Source organism: Galeopterus variegatus, unplaced genomic scaffold, assembly GCF_000696425.1.
Source record: "Galeopterus variegatus unplaced genomic scaffold, G_variegatus-3.0.2 Scaffold1013, whole genome shotgun sequence".
Lineage (NCBI taxonomy): Eukaryota > Metazoa > Chordata > Mammalia > Dermoptera > Cynocephalidae > Galeopterus > Galeopterus variegatus.
Genome location: NW_007727124.1, coordinates 22,845 through 38,533, shown reverse-complemented (window position 1 = coordinate 38,533; position 15,689 = coordinate 22,845). Strand labels below are relative to the sequence as shown.

Sequence of the window (15,689 nt, the reverse complement as noted above, 5' to 3'; positions counted from 1 at the left end):
TTTGCCAATTTGACTATAACATGTCTTGGAGAAGACCTTTTTGGGTTGAATACAGTTGGGGAGCTTTGAGCTTCCTGAATCTGAAGATCTGTGTCTTTTTCTATACCTGGGGAGTTTTCTGCCACTATTTTGTTGAATATGTTTTCAATGCAATCTCCTTTTTCCTCCCCTTCTGGAATACCCGTGACTCAGATATTTGAGCGCTTAAGGTTGTCTGATATCTCTCTCAGATTTTCTTCAACATTTTTAATTCTTTTTTCTTTTTCTTTTTTTCTTTTTTGTCTGCCTGTGTTATTTCAAACAGCCCATCGTCAAGGTCAGAAGTTCTCTCTTCTGCTCCTGCAAGCCTGCTGGTTAAGCTCTCTATTGTGTTTTTTATTTTGTTGAATGAATTCTTCAGCTCAGCAAGCTCTACTACATTCTTTTTCAGGGCATTGATTTCCTTGCACATTTCTTCTTTCAGATCCTGTATACTTTTCCTCATTTCATCGTGTTGTCTAGCTGAGGTTTCTTGTATTTTGTTTAGTTTCCTTAGAATTATCACTTGAAATTCCTTGTCAGACATTTCAAGGGCTTCTTGTTCTATAGGATCTAGAGCTTGAGAGTTATTACCCTGTGGTGGTGTACTTTATTGATTTTTCATATTTGTGGTATCTTTTCTTTGATGTTTAGTCATTGTGGCAAGGGATTTCATGGTCCACTGGTTCAACACTATTGTCTGGCCTGGATGCTGCTGGGGCCGCTGCCTCAGTGTCTGCTTGGTCACCTGCTGGTGCCTTGGGTACATGGTTGCCTCGGGTCTTGGGCCTCTCCAGGAAGGCGCCTCTCTGGTCAGCGCACGCTCAGCCGGGATGGGGATGGAGTCTGGCAGTGGAGAGGCCTACCTGCTCAGTTGTGTGCTGGTGCCACTGGGAGGGTGGTCTCCACAGATCTCGGGCCTCTCTGGTGGGGAACCTCTCTGGTTGGTGCACACTCGGATGGGCTTGGGATGGTGTCTGGCAGAGGTAAGGCCTATCTGCTTGGTCACACACTAGCACTGTGGGGTGCATCTTGTCATTCACTTTTGACTTAACTAATAGATTTTTTTTGCCAGGCAACCATTAGCTTTTAAATTTTAATTGGATTTATTAATGCTTTCTTTTGTGAATTCTGGATTTTCAGATTTAGTTAGAAAGAATATAATATTTTTGATTGGAAATTTGGCCCTACATGCCAAAATTAAAGTTGAGTTAGCAATTCCACTGGTAGGAATTTATCTTATGTTTATACTTGAATACACACACACAGTTGAATGTTCATTGCAGTACTGCTTTCAATATGGAAAAAAATGGGACATTTCTATGAATAATACACTGGCTAATAAATCATGGTACATCCATACAATAAATGCTCTGCAATGGTTATAAAATAATGAAAGGATCTGTACTTCGAGCAATGTGGTGAATTAGGAATTCACAAGTCTTTTGTCAGTGCAAAGTACTAAGTTGTTGGATAAATTATAAACAAATATGCTTTTAAAAGCATTCTTAACACCAATAGAGGAATAATTCTTAACACCAATAGAGGCCAATAGAGTGTGGTATATACATACAATGGAATATTATTCAGTCTTAAAAAGGAAGGAAATTCTGACACATGCTACACCATGAATGAAACTTGTGGATATTATTCTGAGTGAAATAAGCCAATAATGAAAAACAAATACTGATTCCATTCATAAGTGGTACCTAGAGTAGTCAAATTCACAGAAACAGAAAGTAGAATGATGGTAGCCAAGTGCTGGGAGGAAGGTGGAAGGGGGATGTCTTAGTCTGTTTTCAGCTGCTATAATACTACAGGTTGGATAATGTATGAAGAAAATGTTATTTCTTACAGTTCTGGACACTGGGAAGAACAAGGTCGAGGGGTCCACATCTGGTGAGGTCCTTCTTGAGGAATAAATACTTATAACTATCATGGTTCTCTTTGTAGTAACTGGTTATGTGGTTGTAACTGGTATTTATAACTACCTTCTTCCACTGTCTATTCCATATTTCCTTTGCTTTTGACAAGCTCCATGGTTGGTCATGGTTCCTCGACTGATGGGGTGACCAAAATTTCATCCCTGAAGGGACTGGGCATGTAGCGGTCCTGCCTGTTTTAGGCTGTTTTAGTTTTCCCTGACTTTAATCACAGGACCTGAGAGTGTAAGAGGCACCTCAGGGGATATTCTATACTCCAATCATACTCCTCCTTACCACCATCATAGAGTAGAATTCCAGTTTCCCTTTGATAATCAGGATCAATCATCTTCTTTTTACCTGTTCATTCAATGACACTTGGAGTCCAAATTGGTCAAGTGGCAGTTTCAACTTCCAGTTTAGTGGAACCATTGTTGTATCACCTGGTGGAAGAATTCCTCTAATGGGAACTAAGACTTCTGGAACAGCAGAGCCCAAAGTTGTGGAATGAGATGCAAATACTTCACTGATGGCTTACCAGGAGTAACAGTGAGAAGAATCTTTCCATTTCCCTCCCGTGATTTCCAGACCCCTACATCCTACCTATATACTAACTTAGCACATACACTGTATTTTGGAAGATGTTACTCTAGGCCCCCCAATATGTTGCCACTCAGCTGCCAGCATAGGTGAGTCTTCAAAAGGACATTCTATTGTTTGACACACCAAGCTAGTTCAGGTTAATGAGGTGTGTGATAAGACCAGTGAATCTTAGCCTAATGCCTAATGACATACTTCATTTGCTATAAAATAAGTTCTTTGGTCAAAAGTAATGTTGTGTGGATTCATGATGGAATTAGGCATTCTGTAAGTTCACAGATAGTAGTTTTGGCAGAAGCACTGAGTGCAGGGAAGGTAAATCATATTCAGAATGAGGGTCTATTCCAGTGAGAAAAAAACTCTGCCCCTTTCACAATGAAATTGGTCCTGTGTAATCAGCTACCACTGGACAGCAGACTGACCATTCCCTGGGCCATCTCAATACTATGCTGTGGAGTGTGAATAAAGCAAATGTACTTCACAGGGCCTAGTTTTCCAAAGCCTTGACGTTTCAAATATTGACCTTGCAAAAGACAGGAAATTCTCACCAGGCTATAGTTTCTGTTGTAAGATAAAGAATTGTAATGCAGCAAGGTTGCTGGCTCACAGACAGACAGGTTACTGATTGATATGTAAAGATACTGGGAAATTGCTGTAAGAAGAGAATGTTCGTTAAAATCAAGCTTTTGTTGCAAATTGCATTATGGAATGTCACCTTGCTTGTCTTTCTGAATGTTACCAGCTTCTATTGTTAAACTTGTTAAACTATACTTAGCAAACACCCCACCTATGTTCTCTTCCTGAACCTTCTTGGTCTGGAGAATAAATGCAGGAAGATAACCCCAATTCATGGTTAATTTCCCAAATGGAAGGAATGCCTCTATCTTGAGGCTTCCAGGAGATTAACCCCTTTTCAGGGCTTCTCACTGCTCAGAAGAGATGGGCTTTGAGTAATCTTCGGCAGCTCCATCACCCAGGGGAAAAGGGATGACAAATCCATGGAAGGCAAAGCAACACTATGCAAAGCAGAAAACAAATTCAATACAATCCCTACTAAAATTCTACTGACAAATTTTTCAGAAATAAAAAAGCCCATCCTAAAATTCATATGGAATCTCAGGACCCCAAAGAACAAAACAATCTTTGGAAAGAAAAATAAAGCTAGAGGACTCACAGTTCCTGATTTCAAAACCTACAACAAAGCTCCAGTAATCATAACAATGTGGTATTGGCTTAAAGATAGACATATTGACAATGAAATAGAATAGAGAATCCAGAAAGAATCCCTCATGTAGGTGGTCAAATGATTTTTAACAAGGGTGCCAAGACTGTTCAATGGAGAAAGGCCAGTCTCTTCAATAAATGGTGCTGGGAAAACTGGATATCCACATGCAAAAGAAAAAAGCTGGATCATTACCTAACACCATATACAAAAATTAACTCAAATGGATCAAAGATCCAAACATAAACCTAGAACAATAAAACGCTTGGAAGAAAACATAGAGCAAAAGGTTCACAACATTGGATTTGGCAATAATTTCTTGGATATGACACCAAAGACCTGGCAACAAAAGAAATATACACACGTTTGACTTGACTTCATGAAAATGTCTAAAAGTTTTTCATCAAAAGACATGATCAAGAGAACAAAAAGGCAACCCACAGGATAGGATAAAATATTTGCAAGTCATATGTCTGATAAAAGAGTAATATCCAGAATATACAGAGGATTTCTAAAACTGAACAACAGTAACAAAAAAAAAAATCATACAATTTAACTCAAAAATGGGCAAAGGGGGGGCTGGCCAGTTAGCTCACTTGGGACAGCATGGGGCTGGTAACACCAGTGTCAAGGGTTTAGATACCCTTACTTGCCAGCCACCTATAAAAAAATAAAAATGGGCAAAGGACTTGAATCAACATTTCTCCAAAGAAGATATACAAATGGCCAATAAGCACATGAAAAGACAATCAACACCAGTATGCATTAGGAAAATGCAAATCAAAACAACAGTGAAACACAAACTCATCCCCATTAGAATGGCTATCAAACAACAAAAATCCCAGAAAATAAACAGTGTTCAGGAGTATGTGGAGAAGCTGGAACCTTTGTGTACTGTTTGTGAGAATGTAAAATGGTAGAGCTTCTGTGGAAAACAGTATTGTGGTTTCTCAAAAAGTTAAAAATATGATTACCTTATGATTCACCAATTTGACTTCTTGTATATACCCAAAAGAATTGAAGGCAGTGTCTGGAAGAGACATTCGCATACCTGTGTTCATAGCAGCATTATTTACAGTAGCCAAAATGTGGAAGCAACCCAAGTGTCCATCAACAGATGATAAACAAAATGTGGTATATACATACAATGGATTATCTTTTAGACTTAGAAAGGAAGGAAATTCTGCAACATGCCACAACATGAATAAACCTTGAGGACATTGTGCTAAGTGAAATAAGCTAGTCACAAAAAGAAAATTACTTCATGGTTCCACAGGTATGAGGTGCTTAGAGTACTAAAAAATCATAGAAATAGAAAGTAGAATGGTGGTTGCCAGGGGCTGGGGAGAGGGGGGGATGGGGAGTTATCGTTTAATGGGTACAGAGTTTCAGTTTAACAAAATGAAAAGAGTTATGGAGATGGATGGTGGTGATGGTTGCACAACATTATGACTGTATTTAATGCCACTGACTGTACACTTAAAATGGTTAAGATGGTACGTTTATGCATATTTTACCACAATTAAGAAAAATGGGGGGAAACTTAATGTTTACACTTCTCACCCTTTAGGATGGCTATTGAAAAAAATGAAAAATAACAAGTGTTAGTAAGAATTTGGAGAAATTGGAAACCTTATACACTGCTGGTGAGAATGTAAAATTGGATAGCTGCTATGGAAAAGGGTTATGAGAAAACAGTTTGAGGCCGTTCCTTAAAAAGTTAAAAAGAATTACCACATTACCCAGCAATTCCACTTCTAAGGATATACCCAAAGCATTAAATAAGCAGGATTCAAAGAGCTATTTGTGTACCAATGCTCGTAGTAGCATTATTTATAAAAGTCAAAAGTTAAAAAAAAAAAACCAAATGTCTATCAAGAGATGAATGTATAAACAAAATGTAGTATATACAAGAGAATATACTCAGTCTTAAAAAGGAATGAAATTCTGCATGAACTTTGAAAACATAATGCTAAGTTGAAAAAAAAAAAAAAAAAAGCAAAACCAGGCACGATAGGACAAATATTGTATGATTCCACTTATAAGAGGTACCTACAGTAGTTAAATTCATAGGGACAGAAAGTAGAATAGAAGTAAAGGACCTAGGTGGTGGAAGTAATAGGGAATATGAAATATAATGGGTGCTGAGTTTCTGCTTGGGATAATGAAAAAGCTCTGGAAATAGATAGTGGTGATGGTTGCACAACATTGTAAATGTGCCACTGAATTGAACAGTTGAGAATGGGTGAGGCTCAGAGTTTTACGTTATGTAGAGTTTACTGCAACAAAAAAAGTTAATATCAAAAAACGTTCAGGAATTGATCCCTACACCAGTCAGCCACCAAGAAAGAAAAAAAGAGAACAAATGGATTTTTAAAAAGAACCACATAAAACTTCTAGGTATGAAAATATAGTCATTGAAATTAAACAAAAACAAACAAACAAAAAAAAGGGCCGAGCCCGTGGCACACTCGGGAGAGTGCGGCGCTTGGAGAGCAGCGATCCCGCCATGGGTTTGGATCCTATGTAGGGATGGCTGGTGCACTCACTGGCTGAGCATGGTGCTGACCACACTGTGCTGAGGGTTGCGATCCCCTTACCAGTCACAAAAAGGACAAAAAACAGAAAAGAAATTAAAAATCCATTGGACAAATTAGATGGCAGTTGAAACACAGCTGAAGGGAGAATTTGTTGCCTGGAAACTAGACCTGAGAATATCACCAGGGACAGATAAAGAGGTGAAAAATAGGAAAGAGAAGCGTGTTGGGCAGAACAGTGGCCCCTCAAAGACGCCCACATCCTAGTCTCTGGAACCTGTGCATATGTTCAGTTTTATGGGGAAGAGGGAATAAAGGTTGCAGATGGAATTAATGTTGCTAATTAGCTGACCTCGAGATGGGAGACTAGCCTGGATTATCCAGCTGGACCTGTCTGTAGAGCTCGGGCTAGGGTCTGGAGCTCACAGACTCCTCGAGCCCGTTCACAAACCCTTCACACGCAGGTGTATGAGCTAGGTAACCAGCAAAAAGGTCCTTGGAGCCTTGGCTGAAATAAGAATAGTCTTTATTCAGCACACACACATCTAGGAGCTAGGCACTACAAAGGAGAAACTCAGAAACTCAACTGCTAGGGCAAGGTCCAAAGAAAAACTGAAACTGAGCAGCTGCCAGCAGAGTAAACATGCTCTATTTTTAGATGCTTAGAGGCCAGCTCTGCAGGCCAGCACTGCCTCACAAACTCAAGAACACACAAAAGCAATTAACTAGAAAGATATATGGGTGCACACGCACACTAACTCCACCCACACACAACTTGTTTACAAGAAATGTGGAGGGAGCCTGACTAAATTATCCTATTTTCCCCACAGGACTCAGTATAATCACAAGGTCCTTATGAGTGAAGGAGAGAGAGAGAAGAGAATGGGAACCAGAGAGATGAAATGGCAGTGTGAGAAGATTGGCCCAGTGTTGCTGGTTTGAAGGTGGAGGAACAGGACAATGAACCCAGAAATTCAGGTAGTCCTCAAAAGCTGAAAAAAGAAAGGAAATGGATTCTCCCTATATTGCTACAGACAATTGTACTGCTATGCTAATTGTCTGGCTAGGCGACTATGCCAATTGTATTGCTAGGGCAATTCATAACTAAAGGCAAAATGTTTCATTATTTTAGTTACACTAACATTGTCAAGACTACAGCCCATATACCCTTCAAACCCATTGTACAGACTGGGTCACAGACCCCTCACATGCCAGGCTGGGTCACCAGACACCTCACATGCAGTTCCACGAGCTAGGTAATTGGGAAAGGTCCTGGGAGCCGTTGGCAGATGAAGGACCTCAGTCCTCAGCTTCCCCAGCAGCAGCAGCAGGTGCAGCAGCAGCAGGTGCGGCAGCAGTGGCGGCGGCCTCTTGGAGGGTCCCAGGGGCCCTGGCAGCAACAGCTTGCAGCAGTAGTAGCAGCCTCCCCAGACCCCTGGTAATTCCCGGGGGGTAGTGGAGGTGGGCACAGTGGATCAGAGCTGCTTGTCCTTTATACTTAAGTCCAATAACCCAGGACACCTGGGTGCACATTGGCATCTACATTAGACAATAACCAAGGAACAACTGGGCACATGTGCATATTTACATCAAACGCTTGACAAGATCCCGAACCCCTCGAGGGTCCCTGACCATTTATATTCACTTTCCCTACACTTCCCTAGAATAGAAACTCCAGAAGAAACACAGCCCTGCCCACACATTGATTCTAGCCCAGTGAGACCTATTCCACACTTGTGGCCTACAGAGCTCTAAAATTATAAATTATGTTTCTTTCAGCCACTAAGTTTGTGATTTGTTACAACAGCAATAGGTAACTAATAAGAGAGATTAAAAGGTATGTAAGATAGAAGGAAAGCGTCCAACATATGTCTAATCAGAGAAAAATAGAGGAAATACAGTATTTTTTTTTCCTTTTTGTCTTTTTTTACTGACCGGTAACGGGATTGCAACCCTCGGTGTCGCGCCCGTACCGGGGACCAGCAACGGGATCGCAACCCTCGGTGTTGCGCCTGCACCGCGCTCAGCCAGTGAGCGGGAACCGGTCTGTAGGTGGGATCCGAACCCTCGGCGGGAGCACGGCCACGCTCCCAAGCGGCGCACTCTCCAGTGCGCCACCGGGCCGGCCCAGGAAATACAGTATTTTTAAACATCTGAGAAGTTTCCAGAAGTGAAGAGATGAATCTTCAGACACCAAGGTCTGAACACGATCAATATAGTCTATAACTATATACGTTGTAGTGAAATATCTAAACTAAGAGAGTCTTAAAAGCAAACTAAACCTCAAGGCATAGGCAAGAACAAGACAACAGACGTTCTGTCCAGGAAGGTTACAAATGTCAGTGGTCAACCAATGCTATCAGTATTCAAAGTTAGACACCAGGTGTGGCCTGTGCTCCTTTAATCTCAGAATTCCTGGGACCTGGTACACACTCACAGAAGAATTTAGACAACGAAGATGGAAGGAAGCAAGCTCCACAGGGAGAGATCTCCCTTCTACCTCGTTCTCGCTCTTCTGCTTCAAGGTAAGAAAGGGCACAACGGGGGAAGAAAGAGGGGCCGTCTCTGGTAGAACACCTAGCAACTTCTCTCACACTTCCAGTGCCTAGAGATTCTCTAAAATGGACATAGTTATTTCATAACTATACTTCCATGATGTCCAAATAGACTTTCTTTCTCTGAAATAGAGGAAATCCCCTTCCGGTTACGTGCCATGTAAGAGTATTTCTATTTTTCTTCCCTCAAATCACCCACAACTGTCTTCCTATTCATTTAGCCTCTATGTTCTCTCACCTTCCTCCCCACAGGCATAGTTCCTTCTCTCTGCAGGTATGAAACCCATCCCCCTGTAGCAAAGTGCCCACCTGCTTTAGCCATAACTTCCCCATTCACCTTTTGGATCCAAGTGCTCTAGGTTAAGTAAGGTGCCAGAGGACAGTAGGTGGGGGGTGAAAACAGAGTGCGCTTCTCTTCCAGGAAGGGAGCATGGTTTACTGGAAAAAAAACATGGGATTTGGAGACAGATAGACCTGGTCTTGGATCTTGGTCCTTCACTTTGCTATTTGTGTAACTTTGAATGAGTTGCTTAACTTCTCTGAGTTTCAGTTTCTTTATCTGCAAAATAGGACCTATCTTGCACGATGGTGAGGATTCAGTGAGAGAAAGCGTGTAGCACAGTGCCTGGCATTTGGTAGGTGCCAATAAATGTCATGCCTCCGCCTTACGTTGTCACATGATTTCTGGATAAGGGGGCACAGGAGAGGACTGAAGCAGAGGTGGCTGTAGAGGCCAGTACAGGGAAGAGATACAAACTGCACACCTGGTCTAGGCGATAGAAAACATTCTACAAGCTCCTCTGGGCACCTGCAGACAGGGATTGACAAGTGACTATTCACTGCTCGTAGAATGATTCAAGGATTTGCCTGGAAAACACTGTGACTTGGGAAGAGATAAGGCTCGATGTCCTTGGCACAGAGGTCATCAGCCATCTTTCTCAATCTAGGTTGTTGCTCCTCCAACAAATTTCCACCAGTAGAAAATTGGAATCTTTATTAGTCAGAAGAGAGGGAAGGGAACACCTCAAAAGCCTGGAACTAGACAGCTGATAATAGGGTTGAGCAGCAAAGTAGGGAGAAGGAAGGTTGGGGCAGTCAAGGTGTAATAGGTGTGTTCTCTTTGGGGCTCTGGGACTGCAATCCTATCAGATGGACAGCACTGTCCTGGGGCCCAGTTTGCATACACATTTGGGCATCCTTTGCATGAAGACAGAAATATTAGAAAGGAAGCTGGAGCCCTCACTCAGCTCACCACATCAGCTCCCATCATTTGCCTTCCAGCCCAGCCCTTCCTCCTTGGCCCTGGCAGGAAGCGCCCAGCATCTGCACCCTCTCAGTGTCCCGTCCCCCTGTCTCCATCGCATCCCAGGGGGCATACAGCACAGCAACAGTAGACAAACCCGGGTTCAGACTAAGTCCACCTTCTGCCTCTCACTGTCTGTCTGACTTTGGGAAGCTACTTCCCCTATCACACTTCAGTTAACCCCTTTATGACATGAAGATAAAAACAGTATCAACCTGATGGGGGACTGGGAGGATTAAATGTGGTCATCTATTTAAAGGGCTTAGAATATACCTGACACATATTCAGCGCTCTACAAATGCTGGCTGTCATCACAGACTATCCCAGTCCCCGCCCTAGGGCCCCTCTCATAAGGGAACAGGGGAGTTCTCTCCTTATCTCATGCGTTGATGTCCACTACAGGAAGGGGCAGTACTTTCACCATCAATTGCTCAGGGTTTGACCACTATGGGGTGGATCCCTCTATTCTGAACCCAGTGTTTGAGAGAAAGGCCTTCCGTCCAGTCACCGACATCAGCGTCCCCACAAGAGTCAACATCTCCTTCACAATGTCTGCAATCCTAGATGTGGTGAGTGCCGACCCCTCTAACCCTCCTTGGTGTCCTTAACTTTCTCCCAGCCCCAGGCAAGGCGACCCCCAAGCTCTTAACCACATTGCAGCTTCCTCCACCATTGCTATGTGGCATTTGCCTGGTGATTCTCAGAGAAGCTCTGTCCAGTGCAGTAGGTGAGGTATCACAGCACGTGAAGGAGAATTTTCTTTCTTCTCACCCGTGATTCTCTACCCTGGCTGCATGCCAGTGCCCAGGATCCACTCCCAGAGGTTCTGACTGGATGGACCTGGGCATGGTGTTTTTAAGCTTCTCAGGTTATTCTCATGTACAGCCATGGCTGAGAAGCTCTCCTTTACTCCAGTCCTGCTGTGAACTGTCCTGCCCACAGCCTAGTGCTCCAGTGTTAATCGAGCTTTTGTCCTCGACCTGTAATACTAGCTTTGATCACAGCATTGCCCTTACATACCTTGAGGGCTGGTAAACAAAGATGGAGAAGTGGGTGAAGGGGGATGGACAGACTTCTTGCTGGCAGCATGCTGGACACAGGAAATTCTTTTGGCAGGATGAACAGCTACAGCTCTTGTCATCATTCCTGTGGCTGGAAATGGTATGGCCAACACTTTATTCTCTCCCTTCATTAATAGTAAAAAAGGATTTTATTTATTATTTTTTTAATTTAGTTTTTGTTAGCATATTCATTGTTATAAATCATACTTATTCTTTCTGCGCCTTATCCAATCTCTCCCCTTCCCGTTTACCACGCCTCCCCCCCTTTCCCCCTGCCTTTCCTCTCTTCCTTCTCCCTCTGATAACCATAGATTTGTTCTGTCCATCTGACAGATTAAGTGTTCCTCTGTTGATTTGTTGCCTAGATGATCTGTCCGGTCCTGAGACAGGTGTGATCAAGTCCTCCCCTGTTATAGTAAATCAGATGCTTCTTCTATTACTCTGGGTGTGCTTTTTGGAGAGAGAGGACCTCTTCTTTTTTTTTTTTTTTTTGGTCTCTGCTGGCGCTTCTCCTTCTGACAATGCAGTTGAGAGTGTGGCGTGCCATCTGCATGGAGGCTGTGACTGCTGCTATAGAGACTAGCCACTTTTGCAACAGCCATGGCAATTGCGGTGGCTATGGCGGGCTACCCACGAGGAAATGGTGCTTTTGGTGTGCTCTTTACCTGGTTGTGGCTGGGTTCGGCATCCCCTGGCTTCATACTTCATTTGAAGATGTTGTTGCTGAGCAGCTGGGGGGACGGGGAGAGCAGAAGGGGGATGGAAATAGGGTGAGAAGAGGAGAAAGGAGGGGGGTGTGATTGAGGCTCACGGCACCCCCTCTTTCCAGCAGAGGAGACCAGGGGGCTTCCAGCGGTGGCTCTGTCATTGTTGGGCTGGATGCAGATGTCAGGGGTGTCTGGCTGAAGCCCTCGTCTCCCTACCACCCGGGCGTGGGAGCCCAGGGTGTTTCCAGTGACGGCTCAGTGTTGTCTCTGGGCTGGTTGCAGATGTTGAGGGTTTGTGGCTGAGGCCCTTGGCCCCCCACCTCCCCAGCTCGGGAGCCCAGAGTACTTCCTGTGACAGCTTGGTGGTTGTCACTGGGCTGGTCGTGGATGTTGGAGGGCATGGCTGAGGCTCTCAGCCTCCCACTGCCCTGGCTCAGGAGTCCAGGGCCCTACCAGTGGCAGCTCAATGGTGTTTGCTGGGCTGGATGTGGATGTCAGGAGCCTGTGGCTGAGGCCCTCAGCCCCTCACCACCACAGCTTGGGAGCCCAGGGCACTTCCTGCAGTAGGTCAGTGGTTGTCACTGGGCTGATTGTGGATGTTGGGGGGGGGCGTGGCTGAGGCCCTCGAACTCCCAACACCCTGGCTCAGGAGCCCTGGTTCCTTCCTGCAGCAGCTTGGTGGTCATCGCTGGGCTCATTGCAGATATCAGGCAGGGGGCCTGGCTGAGGCTCTCAGCCCTCCCCCATCCCTGGCTTTGGGGTCCAGAGAGCTTCTGGTCCTTCTACGTTTTATAGGTGTTCTTTGGTGGTGTTAGACGTTTACTGGTTAATTTCAAACTTTGTCTCTGATCTGTGGGTTTTTTGTTTTTTCTTTCAGTTCTGTGTTGGATCATTTGCTGTTCCCACCACTTAAACTCTGCACTGGAACTAATTTATTGTCCTTTGCTTACTTCTAAAATGGAGGAAATTGCTGTGGGGACCAGCACTTGAGCCCTGTGGTAGAGCTAAGCTAAATTGCTTCATTGCTGCTGATTCCCTTGGGAAGGCTTTTTGTGCAGCTCAGGTTTTAATTGTTGACCTTGTATTTACTTCCGGGTCTTGTGAGGTCTAGAACACCTGGGATGTGTGGTAACTCTGGTCTGGGCCTGAGACTTTTCAGCAAACTAAACCCCCTACAGTTCTATATTCCTGACCAGTTTCCACTGAGTGTTCCTGTGCTGATTGGAGGGCAGATCAGCTGTACGTGCTGTGTCCCCAGTGTTCCCCCAGTGAGCCTATCTCCCCCAGCCCCCACACTCCAAACACTACCCATGGAGTGGGCCATACACTGGTCACTTGTGATGACTCACTGGCCTCTGAGTGGCTCACTTTTTCGTTGCCTGTGGTCCCTTGCCCATATGTTGGTCCACAGGAACCCTATTAGTAGTCTTGCTAGCCTTGGAGCCACTAAGGCCCTCTTCTCCCCTGCCGCCTCCAGGCAACTTCATACAAAGGGCACAGCTGTGGCTCTTGCTGGCTCTTGTTCTGTGTGCTCACCAGGGCTAGACTTGAAGCGGCCAGGGCTCGAAATGGGAGTGATTCTTTTTTTCTCTCATCATGGTTTCTCCTACCCTCGTTAATTCCATAGGTCTCTTCTCTTCCCCTGAGCTCTAGCAGCCCCAGCTGCTAGAGCCCCTGTCATTGCTTTTCAATAGTTGTAAATTGGTTGATTTGTGGGAGAGAGTGACACTGGGGACCATCATTCCACCATCTTGACCAGAAGCCCTCAAAAAGAATTTTAAACAAAAGATATAATAATTATGGCCCATTATATTCCTAGCAAAGTTTTGAAACACATGAAGGAGAAATTGAAAAATCTACCATAACGGTAATAGGATTCAATATACTGCTCTCAAAAATCAAGTAGGAAAAGAATAAATATATGATGATTTTTAACAGCACAATTAAGAAGCTTAATCCAATAAGCATATCAAATGTTGCACCAGTAACCATGCAGAACCTTTCCTGACACACGTGGAATATTTCCCCAAATAGACCATATTTTTGGCCACAAAGGAAGTCTCAACAAAACTGAGAAACCAGAAATTATCTAGACCACATTCTCTGAAAACAACACAGTACAAGAAAATAGAAATTAACTACTAAAGGGTAGCCCCGAGAAAACCTTGTTTCTTCGGAATTTAAAATCGGACTTGGAAATATTTGGGCTAATGGGAAAATAAAACAATTAGAAATTGTGAAGTAATTCAAAATGAAGAGCACTACATCTGAAAATCTATGAATGTAACCAAAGCATAACTCAGTGAAATTTTATATCTTAAGTGCATCGATTAGAAAACACAATGGCGGGGGGGTGGGGGGAGTAAATGAACTAAGTTTCCAACTTGAAAAGCCTAGTTGGAGGGAAGGAAGGAGCAGGGCAAACATATTCACAATCACCTAACCTTGCTTTCAGAGTGTGGTTCCCAGACCAGAATCACTGGCCGATTGCACCACCTGGAAGCTTATTAGAAATGCACTTGATTTTGATCCCCACGTAGAGGACCACCCATCCCAGTCCGCCTGAGACTGAAGAGTTCTCAGGACATGGAACCTTCAATGCTACAACCAAGAAAGATCTTGCAAACCAGGATAAGTTAGTTGCAGTACCTACTGAATAAGAATCTGCATTTCAAGGCGATCCCCACGTGTTTAGTATGCACAGTGAAGTTGTGTAGCACCATCTCACACAAACCATTACTTAACATGCCTAGAGCCCCTGTTCTGCATATGGCTCTATGCATATAAACAAATAAACCACAGCTGCTGACAAAGAAAGTGCCCCTAGACTAGACAAGCCCACCCAGCACTGGAAAATCCTTGAAAACATTTTCCAGAGAGGGTTGCCAGAAAGGAGAGCTGGTCACCACAAAGACAAGAGGAGATGGCACCCACCAAGGAGAGGAAGACCGCTACCACTCTGGGTCTCAAAAAACCCAAGGGCTTGTTCAAGGTCTCCTTGCAATAAAGACCAGTGAACAGAGCCTGCAAGAGAGTTAAGTCCTTGCTAGATATACTAATACATGATAGCCTTTCAACAACTTTAGTTTACAAAATCCCATCACATACCCTATTTCATTTGATACTCACCACTACCCTTATTTCACACTGAGGAAATTCTAGCCCAGAAACACTGAGTTTATGATCTTTTAACTCTGGATCTCATTCCTCCTGTAAAAAAGAGATTTCCCTGATCAAAAGTAATTTTCCACTAAAGTGGGAGAACAGAGAGATCAAAATTTATAAAGAAATGGACACAGAGAGGATCAATTATATCTGTACTTCTGATTTATTGAAAAAAAAGTAAACATATAAAAATTTTAAGACTGCACCAAGTTGGGTGGTTCGTATACAGATATTTATTGTATTATTTTATATACTTTTCTATGTGCTTGAAATATTTCATAACTTCTTTCTTTAAAAGGTAATCAAAGGGCAAGAGATAATAACCCTGATACATATCAGTCTCTCACCTCTCCTCCACCTGGGCTGTAGGTCTGGGATAATCCATTTATCAGCTGGAACCCAGAGGAGTGTAAGGGCATCGCGAAGTTCAGTATAGCAGCCAAGAACCTGTGGCTCCCGGACATTTTCATCGTTGAATCGTGCGTATCAAGGGCTGGGGAAAGCCAGAGGCAAGCCCCATCTCCTGGTGTCAGGAGAATTCATAATCTGCCATTGGGGCCACTGTAAGTGGTCTTAGATGACTGAGAAATGACCAGAGA

At 43.6% G+C, this 15,689-nt stretch overlaps 2 protein-coding genes across 3 annotated transcripts in view; one reads left to right on the top strand and one right to left on the bottom strand.

The window, feature by feature from the left end:
- The window catches only part of ABCC5 (ATP-binding cassette, sub-family C (CFTR/MRP), member 5), a 140,786-nt gene extending 129,545 nt beyond the window's left edge, over nt 1-11,241 (bottom strand). The window contains exon 1 of the mRNA XM_008574202.1: nt 11,178-11,241. The gene's annotated coding sequence lies outside the window, so the exon portion shown is untranslated. The remainder of the gene's footprint in view (nt 1-11,177) is intronic.
- Nucleotides 8,758-15,689, top strand: part of LOC103591696 (5-hydroxytryptamine receptor 3E-like) — a 9,659-nt gene continuing 2,727 nt past the window's right edge. Inside the window, exons 1-4 of one of the 2 annotated variants that reach the window (XM_008574205.1) lie at nt 8,758-8,824; nt 10,560-10,726; nt 11,274-11,318; nt 15,460-15,569. In XM_008574205.1, coding sequence (XP_008572427.1) covers nt 8,758-8,824; nt 10,560-10,726; nt 11,274-11,318; nt 15,460-15,569 — 389 coding nt within the window. The remainder of the gene's footprint in view (nt 8,825-10,559; nt 10,727-11,273; nt 11,319-15,459; nt 15,570-15,689) is intronic. The other variant, XM_008574207.1, reaches the window with a different exon arrangement.